This window comes from Rhinolophus ferrumequinum, chromosome X (assembly GCF_004115265.2).
Source record: "Rhinolophus ferrumequinum isolate MPI-CBG mRhiFer1 chromosome X, mRhiFer1_v1.p, whole genome shotgun sequence".
In the NCBI taxonomy this organism is placed as follows: domain Eukaryota; kingdom Metazoa; phylum Chordata; class Mammalia; order Chiroptera; family Rhinolophidae; genus Rhinolophus; species Rhinolophus ferrumequinum.
This window is the reverse complement of record NC_046284.1, coordinates 188,224-204,859: the sequence shown is the minus strand read 5'-3', so window position 1 is coordinate 204,859 and position 16,636 is coordinate 188,224. Positions and strand designations below refer to the sequence as shown.

The 16,636-nt window shown below is 37.7% G+C and overlaps 1 protein-coding gene across 1 annotated transcript in view; it reads right to left on the bottom strand.

The window, feature by feature from the left end:
- Positions 1-16,636, bottom strand: part of ABCB7 (ATP binding cassette subfamily B member 7) — a 52,381-nt gene that overhangs the window by 19,578 nt on the left and 16,167 nt on the right. The window contains exons 2-3 of the mRNA XM_033107660.1: positions 12,071-12,157; positions 4,321-4,440 (exon numbers count right to left, since the gene is read on the bottom strand). Of these exons, the coding sequence (XP_032963551.1) occupies positions 4,321-4,440; positions 12,071-12,157 (207 nt within the window). The remainder of the gene's footprint in view (positions 1-4,320; positions 4,441-12,070; positions 12,158-16,636) is intronic.

The window sequence follows — 16,636 nt, the reverse complement described above, 5'->3', positions numbered from 1 at the left end:
TAAATTCATATACATTAATAACATGTGAAAACAATTGTAGAAGGCTTAAGAAAAACACTGAAATAATGTTCCATTATTATGTCTTTCATCTCTGTTAAACATAAAGAATTCACTGTCACCAAGCCTCAGCTTACCACGACCCAGGAGCTATGTAATGCAAGATTTACACGGAAGGGAAGCAAGTGTCTTAGCAAGCAAGCAGTATCATTACAATACACAGCAGGTGTTGGGATACTTTTAAGAATGTAACACTTGTAAGGTTTCTAACTTAAAACATAATCTAATAGAATAGCAGGTTTCAATAAGTATTAACTCTCGGTTGTGACTCCGTATAAGCATCTAGCCTCAGGCTCTTGTTTCTGCTTATAATGATCCCCCACCCCCACCCCATTGACCTCTCCACCTCTCCAGTCTTCACAGCCCACTTGGAATCCCATTGCATTCTTGATGCCTTCCCTAAAAACCACAGCCCATATCACACACTGCATTTCCCAACTCCTCCTTTTTGTATGTTATACCTGAGTATTTATCATTCTTATGTATTTATCACTCACTTTGTCTGTAGGTACACGTGCATGAATATATTGCCTCTAAAACTCAGTGAAACTCTTATGGCAAAACAAACATTTCTGAACAACAGCTGTATGAGTCAGGGATGGTGCACCTTTTACAGATGGTTGAATCAGAACTGAATGAAATAACAATTCTCTGAAATGGGTATTAGCCCTACAATTGAGGAAACTTGGGTCTGGTAAGCAGCAGAGCTGGGATTCAAATCCAGGTCTGTTCTGACTTGAAAGGCAGAATGTTTTCTAGTACACCGTAGCCATACATATCAGCAGCATATAAGGCATATATTTCACTACTTTCACAACCTAAAATGGATGCTCTCAAATGTGCTGTTTAAACCAGCTACAGTCGTAACTGAAATACATTCGAGCAGATTCCAGGCTTTGCGTATAATAAGGCCACGCCCCCTGACCTGCATTCTAATACACTTTCTAATACACATAGTGTTGGTTACTGTCAGTTTTCCTGTAAAAGTAAATTTAAAAAGGGGAAGAATAAAAACCACAAAAGAAATGGAAATGACTGTATATGTGTGGATGTTTTTGTTAGTACAGACGTGTGGGTTTCATTGGCCTTGTGACATGTGGGAGATGGGGAATGGCTAATACTGGTTTTCCCTAATATTCTGACTTCAGCAGAACTAGACTTAAACCATCTCAGATAAATGTGAAGTTTTAAAAACTTTCCATTTTGAATAATTACAGACACACAGAAAGGTGCAAAAGTAGTAACAAGAGACCCATAACCCTTCACTCAGCATCTCGTAAAGGTGATATCTTATATAGCTGTAGGGCAATATTAAAACCAGAAATGTACATTGGCACATACTGTTGACTAGACTACAGGACTCATTCAGTTTTCACCATTTCTAAACGTGTGTGTGTGTGTGTGTGTGTGTGTGTGTGTCATATACACGGTTCTATGCAATGCTATCCCATGTTCAGATCCATATAATATTGCCATCATCAAGACACAAAACTATTCCATCACCACAAAAGAACCCTCTTTTATATTCACTCCCATCCCACCTTGCCTCACCTCATTCCCTGTTCCCTGGCAACCACTCATCTGTTCTTGATCTCTATAGTTGAGTCATTTTGAGAATATTATATACATGAAATCATACAGTAGGTAGCCTTCTGAGACTGGCTCTCAACATAATGCCCTTAAGGTTCTCTGAGGATGGCACAGAATTTTTCAACTATTTACCCCGGAAGGACATTTTGGTTGTTTCTAGTTTGGGGCTATTACAAATAGAGGTGTTATGAACATTTTCATACAGATGCTCATAACTTGTCATTTCTTTGAGATAAATGCCCAAGAGAGCAATGGCGAAGTCACATGGAAAGTGTACACTGAACTTTTTAAGAAACTGCCATACGCTTTCAGAGTGGCATTGCCATTTTACATTCCCACCAATTCCTCTGCATCCTAACCACCAATTGGAAGACAGTTCAGCAGTTTCTCACAAAAGTAAATATAGTCTTACCATATAATCTGGCAATTGCACTCCTTGGTAATTACACAAATGAGTTGAAAATTTGTTACACAAAACCATGCACACAATATTTACTACACTTTATTTATAATTGCCAAAATCTGGAAGCAACCAAGATGTCTTTCAACAAGTGAATGGATAAACATCCCATGGTGCATCCATACAAGGGAATATTTTTCAGCAAAACAAAACAAAACACAAAAAAAAAGCTATCAAGTCACAAAAAGACACAAATGACTCTGAAGTGTACATTACTAAGTGAAAGAAGGCAGTCTGAAAGGGCTATATCCTGTGTGATTCCCACTACAGGACGTTACAGAAAAAGCAAAAGTATGGACAAGTCAATTGGTCACTGGTTGTCAAAGCCATATAAACTACAACACAAAGAGTGAATGTTAATGTAAATTATGAACTTAAAACAGGGCCCGTTTGTGACCCCCACAAAAGAGGCCTCGCCTCTCATTGCCCTAGAGCTTAACAGATGATCAACCCCCTCCCTGTGGTTTGGGCTTGCAATGTCCCTGAGTTTAGCATGTCCCCTGTCCCAGTTCCCTGCTTTAGATAATTACCCTGAAACCTATGCTTGCTTACTAGTCACAGTGCCCCCCCACCACCCCCCTGCTTGCCGATTACAATCTTTATGGCCTAACATTCTTTCCAGGTTACTGTCATTACTGCTCCTGGGTTGATGACCACTAGAGAGCCACATCGCCAGAGGGAAGGCTCCATGCATATCCCTGGAACTGTCACGTAGCCTCAGGAGGAATGCCCACATTTCCCCTTAAATACCCCAAGCTGGTCTGAAAATGGAAGGCAGTTTTTGGAGGTGTTAACCCGCTGTCTTCTCAGACCACTGGTGCTCTGATAATAAACGCTTATTCTATGACCCAACCAACTCCTGTGTCGGTCTATTGGCTGAGCGGCACAGGCAGCATGAGCCCTGGACTCGTTTGGCCTCCGCTTCCAAACTCAGTTAATAAGAATGTATTTTATTTTATAATTGGCTCATCGATTGTGACAAATGTAGTACACTAACGCAAGACGTTAGTAATAGAAAAAAATTGAGTGTGATTTTTGGTGGGAGGGATATTGTTTTTCCCCGAAAATAAGACCGGGTCTTATACCTTATTTCCCCAAAAATAAGACCGGGTCTTATATTAATTTTTGCTCCAAAAGATGTATTAGTGCGTATTTTCAGGGGATGTCTTATTTTTCATGTACAACAATCTACATTTATTCAAATACAGTCATGTCATCTTCTTCTGGAACATCGTCATAACGTACTAAATGCGTCTGTCTGGCTGACGAGCTTAACTGGGGCTTATTTTCAGGGAAACATAGTATATAGGAACTTTCTGTACTCCCTGCTTAATTTTTCTGTAAGCCTAAGATGTCTCTAAAATAAAGTCTTTTAATTTAAAAAAGTACTCTAGGATAGCAATCATACTTCCCAATTCAAAGGCTTCAGGTAGCATTGTTTTATTTTAAAAAGTGTTTTTTAACCAATTTTTTTTTTATTTCCCTCTCTGAATCACAAGTATCAAACCTTAGGGAGTAAGTCGGGCCATCAGCAGTTGTGGCTACATCATCACAAATTACTACTGTGGGGACAAGAGGGTATCTGTTCTGCAGGGAAGCTATACAGTCGGGCACTTGCAAGACTTATCAAGGTCAGGCAACCAGGTCAGGCAACCAGAAGAAAGTGGTGTCCAAGAACAGCCTCTCCAGGGTTACCTATGTCTGGGAGGAATTCACCCACATGAGCCCCGTGTTACAAACAAGCAAAGCTGCAACTCCAGCATACACACACTGCTGAATGGTACGAACATGCCCAGCTTTGGGGGTTGGTTTTGTGTCCTCCTTTTTTTCCCTTGATGTCTCACTGTTGTTTCCCACTTATGACTATCAATGTGCCTAAAATGTCTCCATCCTTTTCAATTTACTGGGAACTGAGAGCCAGGCTTACTAGAGATATGTATTAAATAAGAGCCGACAGGGCTCTGAGGGTCTCTTTTTAGAAAGTTCCTTGTGCTGTGTTACAATAAATGATCCCGCATCTCACTCTGGTTTCAGGAGTGAGTTCCACAAAGTCAAGGCTGTTTTAAGTCTGATCCACAGATAAATCAGCCATTACCATAGAATCTCTGCTGGCTGCAGAAGAGTCATGTAAATAAGGGTCCTAAAAGGTGACAATGTCCAAGTTTCATTACTAGAAAATGCCACAGTGTTTCTTACATCAACAATACTCTTACCTTTGCGCCACCCAAAAATCCCAGGGAAATGGCCACCCTAGCTCGTAGATCTGGCCTGTCTCTGGGCCACACATAAGAAAGCATTGCTTTGATGATTTTCTGAGTATCAACATCTTTTAACTGTTGAGAGAAAACAAAGCAGTGAGTAACATGTCATTTCAAATGTAACTGTATTTCAATAATGTAGAATGATGTACCTATTTAAGAAAAATTATAGACATTACAAACATAACTTTCATTGTGCATCTAAGGTCAATATCTTTCAAACAAACTATTTTGGGGAGAAGAAACTATTTCAATTGCTTTTAAAAAGTTACTAATTTCTCTTAATGTCTTACTTTCAGCGCCAAAAAGTTATCAAGTGGAGGTGAGGGGGCATGTACGGTCATTTACTCTTTACCTATTAAGCATCAAAACATTACATAAAAATTTAAAAACATTTCTGTATTTTCATCTTTGTGGTCAAAAATTTTCATATACTACTTTTGGGCTCTTTATGAGTATACTTATTAAAAACAGTTTGAAGCCCTAAGTCCAAGCTCGTGATAGAACAGAGTCACAATACAGTCATGTTTAATTTTGTGTTTAACATGTGTCTGTTTAACAGTTTGTGTTTAACAGTTTTGTGTTTAACTGTTCATGTTTAACAGTTTCTTTCATCCATGTTCCTGAGGTAACGCTCTCATTAAATTATTTGTGTTTTAGTTTCAGCTTTAGAAGCATAATATTAAGAATCAAAACTACACTTTCTAAAGCCCAAACAAGAAAATCAATATATATATACAGTGGTCCCCCCTTCTCAACAGGGGACACGTTCCAAGATCCCCAGTGGATGCCTGAAACCGCAGATAGTACTGAACCCTATATAGACTGTTTCTTCCTGTACATACATACCTATGATAAAGTTTAAGTTATAAATCAGGCACACTAAGAGATTAACAATAATCATTGATAATAAAATACAACAATTCTAACAACATAGTGTAATAAATTATGTGAATGGCTTTGGGCCATTAAAGAGTAAAATAAGGGTGACTGAACACAAGCACGGTGATACCATAACAATTGATCTGATGACCCAGACGGCTACTAACTGACTAATGGGCGGGGAGGATATACAGCCTGGAGACTCTGCACAAAGGGATGAGTCACATCTGGGGCAGAAAGGTATGAGTTTTCACCACACTACTCAGAATGGCGCACAGTTTAAAAGTTATGAATTGTTTATTTCTGGAATTTTACATTTAATATTTTCAGACCATAGTTGACTGAAGGTAACTTAAACCACAGAAAGTGAAACTGAAGATAAGAGGGACAACTGTATTCCAAAACTACTATATTATTATAGTTAGTAAAATAATCCCCATTTTAAAAATTGAAGTATTTACTCAATTTCTGAAAAAGGTATTAAAAGGAAAAAAACAAAAACGTTTAATGCTCATTGTTAGTGAAGGTGTAGGGAAATGAGCACTCTAGTACACTGTTAATGGGAGACTACACTGAGACAATCTTTCTGGAAAGCAATTTGATATCTACCATAAGCTTTTAAAATAATTCAGCTTTTTGCCCTGAGAATGCCATTTCTGGAAACTTAAGAATATGTCCCAAAGTTGAATCCATTTTCCTTCTTAGAAATCTCTTGAACCTGTCTACTTCGATGTCCACCACCAACTTAATCTAAGCTATCATTTCTTACCTACACCACTGCAACAAACTCCTATCTGATCTTCCTGCACCTACTCTGTTCCCTGTCCAGTTAGTTCACTCTGCAATCAGATATTACTGCTGGCTTACAACCCTTCAAAGGCATCCTACGACTCTTAGGGTCAAGATCCAAGTCTGTAGCCTGGCCTGGCCCCGACTACCTCTCTAGCCATGTCGTGTACCACGACTTTCAGTGGTCGTGCCACACTGGCTTTCTTTCCATTTCTGAAATATATAGTAATCCCCCTGCACAAGGGCCTTTGCACGACACTGTTCCCTCTGTGGGAACAATGCCTCTCTCCAGCTCAGCAGCACTTCCTCAAGAGGTCTTCCCTAATCCCAGTGAGGGTCCTTGGCTGTATTTTCTCACACAACAGTATTCCTTTGTTTCAGAGTATCCATTTCAGTTATAAACTACATATCTGGCAATGTGCTTATTTGATTACTGTCTGCTCTCTTGCTAGAATTTCAATTCCACATGAGTAGTAACTTTCTGTTTTGTGCTCCCTGTTGGAATCCAGTACCAAAGACAGTGGCTGGCATACATTAGGTATTCAACAAACACTTGCTGAATAAAGAAACAAAAATTTTACCTATTAGGATATTTATTCCCATGCTGTTTTAATAGGAAAAAAAATGGAAATCGCCTAAATGATCAACAATAGAGAACCATGTAAACAAACTACAGTGAATGCATACAACAAAATACAGTCATTCAGAAATATGTCTGAATATTGTGGTGACACAGACACATGGAAGTGAAAAAAGCAGAGTAAAAAAGTTATTTTTCATGGAAAAAAATGTGATATGTGTATGAGTTTACAAATGTGTCTGTAAAGTGTTAACATCAGTAGCTGTGACTAGATTGAATCACGGATGATGTTTTACATTCTTTTTGCTTGCTTTTATTTTTTGTAGCTCACATATAATAAGAAAAAATGTAATTCATTTTGAGGGTGGAAAGTCACATACTTTCAAGTAGATTTGCACAGCCAGGAATGGGGGGAAACTGTCAACATATCAGAAACCCAGGACAACACAACATATAATACAGGATAGTTTTATATCATGGTTATTCCCCGCAAGGCTCAGCAAACTCTTTTCGTAGTCTCTCAGTTTATTGAGTAAAGATAACAGAAATAAAAGTGTTCATATTGTTCTGAAAACACGACCACTGTCCTAAGCTGCTTTAATTACATAAGATGGCAAAAACATGAAATGCTAAAAGTATAGTTCTTAATGATTTTATACACACACACACTCACACACACAGTCCTAACTGGAAAGGTATTTTTGAAAAGGGAATAAGGCTGTAATTTTAAAATTCACCATTTCAATCCAACTATTGCTAAATAAGTGTAATTTAATACATTGTAACACAATCTGGGGTATTTCAACCACTTTCCCATTTCACAGGTTTGGCTGTTTTATTTTTCTTGATGAAATAATGGCAAAAAGGTTGTTTCCACACATCTTTAGAAACACTTTCTTCTGTCCAAACCTTCCACAACACAGCCTCATATTTGCTCAATAAGAACACAGAGAAGTTATAGCTGAGAGCAAGAAAATTATTCTAATGCATTGACTTAATAATGCATAAAATGTCACCACTTCATTTAACGAAATGGGTTCTGAAGTTGTGTAATCATGCATTATGGATCCATTAAGCTGTAAAGTACATGACTTTGGTTATAGTTTAGATATATTATAACGTTTGAAAAATAATGTGTTGTGTTTTTTTTTTAAAGTAGAGGCCAAATTGAAGAGGCATTTCAGAGGCTGAGGCACATTTTAAAAGAATTTTAAACCTATTTATTTCTGCTGCACAAGAATGAAATAAAACTGAAGGCCTCAATTCAGATCCTGAAAGACAATATATCACCTTTCAAAATCACCACAGGTCATTCATACTGGACACCCACTGGTAATCCTGAAAGACAAAAGGGTTACCTAAAGCTGAAAAGAGACCAGCCCCAAAGTTGAGACTGAATTAGACATCACTTTCACATCAACTAATCTTTTCATTTCAAACTAAGCAACACAAAAAGCTCGGACACCTATTTTAAGATCTCATTCTTAAAGAAAGGGTGGGAATGTATAAAGAGTAATTATATTATAATATAGGAAAAAAACCAGTAATTTGAAGAAAGGAAATTCTTTCTCAAGGGTCAAAATTCCTGAAAGAACCAACTGTTGATATAACAGTTTTTCTTTAAGCCTTGCTTACACATAAACAGAAAACATGAAATTCTTTAACTTTTCTGTTTATCATTTTCACTGTAAATAAAAGTGAAAAGTTATTTTAAAAACAGAACTAGGCTGATTATATCATGACAAAAAAAAAGCTCTCTAAGGGGCGGCCGGATAGTTCACTTGGTTAGAGCCCGAGCTCTCAACAAGGTTGCCAGTTCAATTCCTGCATGGGATGGTGGGCTGCGCCCCCTGCAGCTAAAGATTGAAACCGGTGACTGGACTTGGAGCTGAGCTGTGCCCTCCACAGCGAGATTGAAGGACAATGAGCCGACGCTGAGTTTCTGGAGGAGCGGCCAGATAGCTCACTTGGTTAGAGCACAAGCTCTCACCAACAAGGTTGCCAGTTCAATTCCCACATGGGATGGTGGGCTGCGCCCCCTGCAATTAAAGATTGAAATCGGCAACTGGACTTGGAGCTGAGCTGCACCCTATAGCACTAGACTGAAGGACAATGACTTGGAGATGATGGGCCCTGGGAAATGCACACTGTTCCCCAATATGCCCCAATAAAAATTAATTTAAAAAACTCTCTAAAATTGAACACCATAGAAATGCCCGTCAAAGTCGAAGTGAATCTAGTGTCCTCTTCTGCTTGCAACATATACAGTGTGGCTTTGTTGGCTAAATTTAAAACATGGAACTGACATTTGAAGCCCCATCAAACATAAAACTAGTAGTGTTAGTCTGAGGAATAACTTTTTTTTTTTTAAAGGAGGGCACAGCTCACAGTGGCCCTTGCAGGGATCAAACGGGCAACCTTGGTGCTACCAGCACCACACTCCAACCAACTGAGCTAACCGGCTACCAGGAATAACCATTTTTAGAAAGGCCTTAACTATATACTGCAATTAGCTAGCCGTAATAAAAGAAAGCAATCAGAGTCTGAAAGAAAACACAAGGGTAATAATAAAAGAAATTCAAATTGGCTCACGTTTATGATAACAAAACTGTATTGTATTTCTTCCCCTAGAAATTAGTTTGGAAATATCAGAAAGCTGACAAATAGAAGAAAGTGACTGAAAAGCAAGTGAAGCAAAAGAATAAAGCAGGTGCCTGAGAAAGAAACTTCACTGATACCAGAAACAACGTTCAATAAATATTTATTCAATTAATAAATGCATCTATTCTTAAACACCTCAGGACAAATTATTAATATCCAGGAGGTATATCTAATACTTGATTTATTAAGTCTTCACAATTTTTGACAGATTTTTAAATATTTATTTATCTGGTATTAACATACAGTTTCATATGAGGCCTGGCAGATAAGAAAACTAATGAAAGGAGTATCTGCTTGGATACAATCAGAGCGCGGTGGACCAAAAGCAAACACATCTATAAAACGGAAGCACTTGACGTGTATGTGGGAGTGGAAAGCCACAAACTGCACTGTGTTCAATTTAAACAGGGGGACTCGACAGATGGAGGCGGCCACTCAAAGCTGGAAGGGCTAATAACCACGTGGTCAGGGCACCAAAATGACCAAAAACATCTGAACACATCTGGAGCAGCTCGCTGGGTAGATTGTTCAGATGTTACTGCCATCTGTATATTGATAAGTTGAATACACATTTTGCTTCTCAGGTCAGTAACTTCATCTCTCTTGCCAGAAAAGGTAGTCAAGCACGGAATGAAACAAGAGCTCTTGTTCATTACTGTAGCTACAGTATTTAACATCGAGGTCTGCACAAAGCCTGGATTCCACACATGCTTTCTAAATGAATGGATAATGGTGGAGGACGGGATTCACAATCTCACAGTAGAGTAAGAGCAGTGAATGTTTACTGAACACCTACTACAGAGCAGGAACTATTTAAGAGCCGTACCCCGTGGGAAGTCATTTAAATTCCCTTTGGTATGATTATCATCCCCATTTTACAGATGAAGAAACTGATACACCCAGAGATTAAGTAACTTGCTCAAGGTCATTCCACTAGGAAGTGGTAGAGCTGAGATTGAAATGTAGGTCAGGCTCTTACTACTAGAAGAACTCCATTCTGCCTCTTTTCTGGTGTGGCCTGAAAGCTGTTAGTCCATAATCCCTTTTAGCTAGGGAGGCTAAAGTAACACTGAGAAGGCAGGGCAAAAAGGATAAAGAAGAGACCAAACATAAAGTATTACAATGATTTTTGCTTAGTTCAATTTGACAGGAGAATAAAGAAACTATCTTGAACTTCATATAGCTTGAGCCTAAGAGAAGTGACTGCTTTTCCTTTATCAGTCAACATATTTTTGCTGTGTTTAGAGAATTATTTGCAAGTATCAAGACACCTTGGTGACAGACAATCCTGGAAACTGGCAAATATCATGCCAAGAATAATACATGAATAAACAAATCTCAGTATGTGTACTAACTTTTTAAAATTTTGTCTAATATTTTGCTTTATCTAAAGACAGCTATGAAGAGTAGTAATATACAAAAAATGGGACAGAAATATGACAGTGATATGTTTTCAGTGCTGTGAAAAAAAAGGAGCTAATCTGGGGATCAAAGAAACAGGGAGAAAAACACTGCAAAGGTTTTCTTACCAATCGCCTCCCACCAATAAAATAACTAACATTTAATCTCTCCACAATTTAGAGAGCACTTTTACATAAAATTTGTTCCCTTAGGGCTGGCCCAGTGGCTCAGGTGGTTGGAGCTCCGTGCTCCTAACGCTGAGGTCACCGATTCGATTCCCGCATGGGCCAGTGAGCTGTGCCCTCTACAGCTAAGATTGTGAACAACGGCTCTCCCTGGAGCTGGGAGAGGTCAGTGTGAGCTGCCGCGGGCTGCTGTGCTACTGTGTGCCACCATGAGCAGCGGGTGGCCAGTGTGAGTGGCTGGCAGCCAGCGTGAGAGGCCAGCAGCTGGCGAGAGCTGCCATGAGCAGCTGACCGACAACAAACTACCTCAGCCGGGGGAGCACAAGGCTCCTAATACCAGCATGGGCCAGGGAGCTGTGTCCTACACAACTAGACTGAGAAACAACGGCTTGAACCGGAGCGGTATAGGGGGAGGCGGAAGAAGGGGGAAAAAAAACCAAACATATTTGTTCCCTTGCCAATAACTCTAAAAATATCATTTCTACTTAGAGATACCACATATAAACTGGTTGGGTCAAGTAGGAGGAAGAAAATAAAGACAAGCACAGAGAAAGTGCCAGATGGAGAATTGTCTAACAGTGTTCCAACAACATTTTCACTCACTCAGAAAAAGTATAATAATACAATTAAATCTTTTCATTTCAGTGGCTCTACTGATTAGCCTGTCTGTATGATGATAACAATAATGATAAAGAATATGGATAGTAAAATAAATGGATCAGGTGGATGGAGGATTTACCATGAAACTAGGGGACATTCCAGGATCTTTCTAAACTAAGTGTTCAGAAGGGAAAACAATAACCTTAAAACACACACCCACATGCATACAAATTACTTGTAAGTGCTAAATCTAATCTACCTATTTATTTATAAGGCTTACTTATATAACAAGTATCCTCAACCAATGCTATTTTAAATAAAGAACTAAAATGTTTAGGTTGATAACTAATTTTTTTCTTTTTTAGTCAATCATAATTTTTTTGTTTGTTTTAAGCCAGAAAAAAATCTCATCTAAATAACCATGATCAATCCACATGGTTTTGTATTAGAAAATCTGCAGTTACACGAGTCAATCAAAAGAGTCTGGAATATTATAATATTATAATATTTTGAATTCAAAATATATCTGATATATCATCTCTGATATACCTTCTACGCAAGTACAGTCATTTATAAGAATCTCCAGTTACTTGTTATTGGCTCTTACCCCTTCTTTCGGGTCTGTGTGGAGTCCTCCTCCTGCATGACCATGCCAACATGTCCTCTTTTCTATCAGCGGCCATGTCTGGAGAGCCTAGTTAAAGATGATACCAAGCCATCTGTTAGTCATTCCAGAAATTCAGATCTTTAAAAATCTGACTTAGACAGTATATCAGCCTTCTTACTATCATTTGCTAATACAGTACTATGTGATCTGTTACTCTACCATTTGCAAGCAAAGTATATTACACAGTTAATTAATCATATCCCACTTGCTTTCCATATGTATACATTTTTGCTTTACAATTTAATAGTTGATTTTACACAACTGATTATTTTTCTTATTGTTCTGGCTCACACATATATGTTTAGAAACAAGATATCTTTTAACACTTCACAGTCTTTCTCATACTACAGTAATTTACACACGTTTTGTCTTTCCTATTACATGGTAAATTTCTTAAGATTAGGGACAGCTTTTTTATCCTTGTGTCTCCCGTGGTACATACCACAGTGTTTGCAATATGGCTAGGGTGTTAGATTTCAATGCTTGTTGGATTAGCTTACAAAATAGAGCTATCTACAAAGCTTTCAACTAGCCTTGAAAATATTCTGCCTAGAACGAATGGGTAAATTACCAGAAACACACTATCTTCCAAGACTGAATCAAAGAAACAGAAAATCTCAACAGACCAATTACTAGTAATGAAATTGAATCTTAACAATAAAAAAAAAAAAACAACAGACACAAGTCCAAAATCAGACAGCTTCACAAGTGAACTCTACCAAACATTTAATGAGAATTAATACCTATCCTTCTCAAAGTATTCCAAAAATTTGAAGAGGAAGAAATGCTTCCAGACTCATTTTACAAGGCCAGCATCATCCTGATATGAAAGCCAAACACACTACAGAAAAAAATTACAAATATCCCTGATGAACATAGATGCAAAAATTCTCAACAAAATATAAGTAAACTGAATTCAACAATGTATTAAAAAGATTGTCAAATTTTATAACAGAAACTTATCCAAAGAAAACAAAAATGAAAATGAAAAGATATCTGCACCCCTATGTTCACTGCAGCACTATTTACAATAGCCAAGATATGGAAGCAACCTAAGTGCCCATCAATAGAAGACTGGACGAAGAAGAGGTGGTACATATATACAACAGAATATTACTTAGCCATAAAAAAGAATGAAATCTTACCATTTGCAACAACACAGATGGACCTAGAGGGTATTATGCTGAGTGAAGTAAGTCAGACAAATACCACAAATACCATATGATCTCATTTATATGTGGAATCTAAAGAACAGAATAAACAAACAAACAAAACAGAAACAAACTCATACATACAGGGAACAAACTGACAGTTGCCAGATTGGGGGGGGGGAATTAGGGGGCTGGGTGAGAAAGGGGAAGGGATTAAGAAGTACAAATTGGCAGTTACAAAATAGTCACAGGGAAGTAAAGTACAGCATAGGGAATATAGTGAATAATATGGTAATAACTATGTATGGTGCCAGGTGGGTACTAGATGTATTGGGGTGATCACTTTGTAAGTTACATAAATGTGTAATCACTATGTTGTACACCTGACACTAATATAATAGTGTACGTCAATTGTAACTGAAAAATAAAAGACTATCAAAAAACATACTTTAATTTTGTGAAACTTGATTTGAAAATTAGAGGGTTGGATTAGATGCTCTCTAAGGTTCCTTCCAACTCGGAATTATATGATTTTTATGGAATTAAATGAAAAGGCTGCTGTTATTAATTGAATTTATTTTACATTGTGTGTTCACCACCGAGAGTCAGTTCTCCTTCCATCATTATATATTTGACCCCCTTTACCCTCTTCTACTATCCCCCCGCCCCCTTCACCCTCGGTAACCACTAAACTGTTGTCTGTGTCTGTGAGTTTTTGTTTATTTGTTTGTCTTGTTCCTTTGTTGCTTTCAGTTTTATATCCCACATAGCAGTGAAATCATATGGTTCTTGGCTTTTTCTGTCTGACTTATTTCGCTTAGCATAATAATCTCAAGATCCATCATCCATGTTGTCACAAATGGTACTATTTTATCTTTTGTTATGGCAGAGTAGTATTCCATTCTGCATGTATACCACATCTTCTGTATCCAATCATCTATTGAAGGATACTTTGGTTGTTTCCGTGTTTTGGCCACTGTAAATAATGCTGCAGTGAACATTGGAGCACATATATCTTTACACATAAATGTTTTCCTTTCATGGTCATTTTGACCTTGGGGAAGAGCCAGAAGTTGCACAGTGCCAGATCCCGTGAATAAGGTGGATGAGGACACACCATGATGTATTTGACAGAAGTTGCCATATACCAGAAGTGATGTGTGACACAGGGCATTGTCATGATGGAGGATGAAGTAAAGGCACTCACGAAAGAAGATTTCCAGAACTACTTCAGAAAGTGGCAAGAACAATGGCATAAGTGTGCTGGAAGTGAGGGAGAGTGTTTTGAGGGGGACTCGTGGCAATGTGTCTGTATTGTAATAAATTTTTTGTATTTAAACATTGACCATATTGTTTGATCACATCTCGTATTACTAAAGATAACAGACATGACTCATGTGCACAGATACCAAATAAATGCAGTACTGAAAACTACAATATGTCAGACAGTCTATTTGAAGATGCAGATAAGTTAACATGTTTACACTGGAAAGTCCTGTTTATTTTACCTAAAAAAGAAGAAATTCTCAAAGAACCTAAAAGTTAAGGATTCTGTGGCCTCCAAGCATAATAATGCACACTCTCATTTAAATCAGCACTACTCACCCACGAATCATTAAAAATATGAAGCCTCAGTAAGCAGTGGCATATGTACAATATCTTGCTCTGTGTAAACATTCAATAAATATTTATAAAATGAATATCAACACCAAAACCACCAACCTAACAGACAGAATGACCAAGACGCAAGTGAGGAGGCTAATAAAATTGAAAACAATTCCATTACAATTATGTTCTTCCTTTAAGGTAAAAATCCAATCTTAACAAGAAATCGTGCTGTTAAATAAGTTCTTTAGCAATTACTAATATGATTGCATCCTTTCTTACAATAGTTAATTTTCATAACTCAAGTTCTGCTCAGTGTTTATGACATCTGAAGAATTACCTAATAATAAAAAGAGATCAAGAACAATTTATAAACTGTTAATCCACCAGGGATTTTGGGGTCAATTACACATTCTGCATTCCTGAAACTTTGGACACAAAACTATGTTTATCCTCTCCATCCCTGATGCATGCAATGCTTAACAGTATCAAATAGTCGTGTATGAATTTTTTTATCACCTGATCATGACAAAACCTAAAACATTTAAAATTAAGCTCTTAAAACATTTTTAAAGAGAATCTGTTGTAATTTAAAATTCCATTTAACCTATTTTAAAAGTATAAAAGCCTCAGATAAATGTTGTTTAAATTTGTTTGTTTTTTCCAACTGCCTATAAGCTAGCTGAGAAGGAGAGAGGGTAACAGGAAGGGAGAGAGAGCAGAGGACCATGAGAGGGGGTAGAGGGGAAAGAAGGGGAAAGAGAGGGGAAGAAAATGGTATACTGATTTCTTAGATTTTGTAATTATATTTCTCATCTGAAAGTTGAAGGATAAAGGATTTCCTTCATTGTGTTAGATATTCAGTAAATGTTTTTTGAATCAATGAATAAATGGCAGCATAGCAATAAAATTTGGGGCAGCTCACATCACCTGGGTCTTCATTAATTAAGCCACGAAAATCATCACGTTGAACTCCATTGCTATAAAATCTGAAGACTCTAGAAAGGGGTTAGCAAAGTTTTTTTCTCTAAAAGGCCAAATAGTAAATATTTTAGTATTTGCAGGCATTTAATCTCTGTCACAACTACTCTTCTCTGTCACTGTACCATAAAAGCAGCTATAGGTAATACATAAATAAATGAGTGTGGCCGTGTTGAGATAAATCTATTTATGGACACTGAAATTTAAATTTCATATAATTCCCATCTGTCACAAAAATTATTCATCTTTTGACCTTTTTCCCAACCATTAACAAATATAAAAAAAGAATCTTAGTACAGAGGCATCGCAAAAATAAGTAGCACAATGGATTTGGTCCAAGGGCCACCGATTGACAGCTTCTGCTCTAGATGATTTCTCAACATCCTTGCAGCCTACAAGGATTCTGAGAATGCCGCAGCAAAACATATACACTGAAAAGTCGCTACTGCCACTGCCACCAAAAACCAACTCAGGAAAAAAAATATGCACAGACTCCCTCTTCCTCACCCAGTGCTTCGTTATCTACTTAATTTTCACATCTCTGGGGGCATGACACCAGCAGCGGCAAGGCCTACATAGCAGATAGCATCAAACGCTGCAGAGTTTTTATGTTTGTTCAGGCAACTTCTGTGAAGTTTAGCTGTGGTTCTCATTCATATAAGAAACTCATTTATGACATTTTTGTCATCGTGAAACTTGGTCACTGCTTCATGTTTCAGCTAAGTGGTGTGACATTCCATGCTGTTTGCTAACAGAGTAACAAAGAATT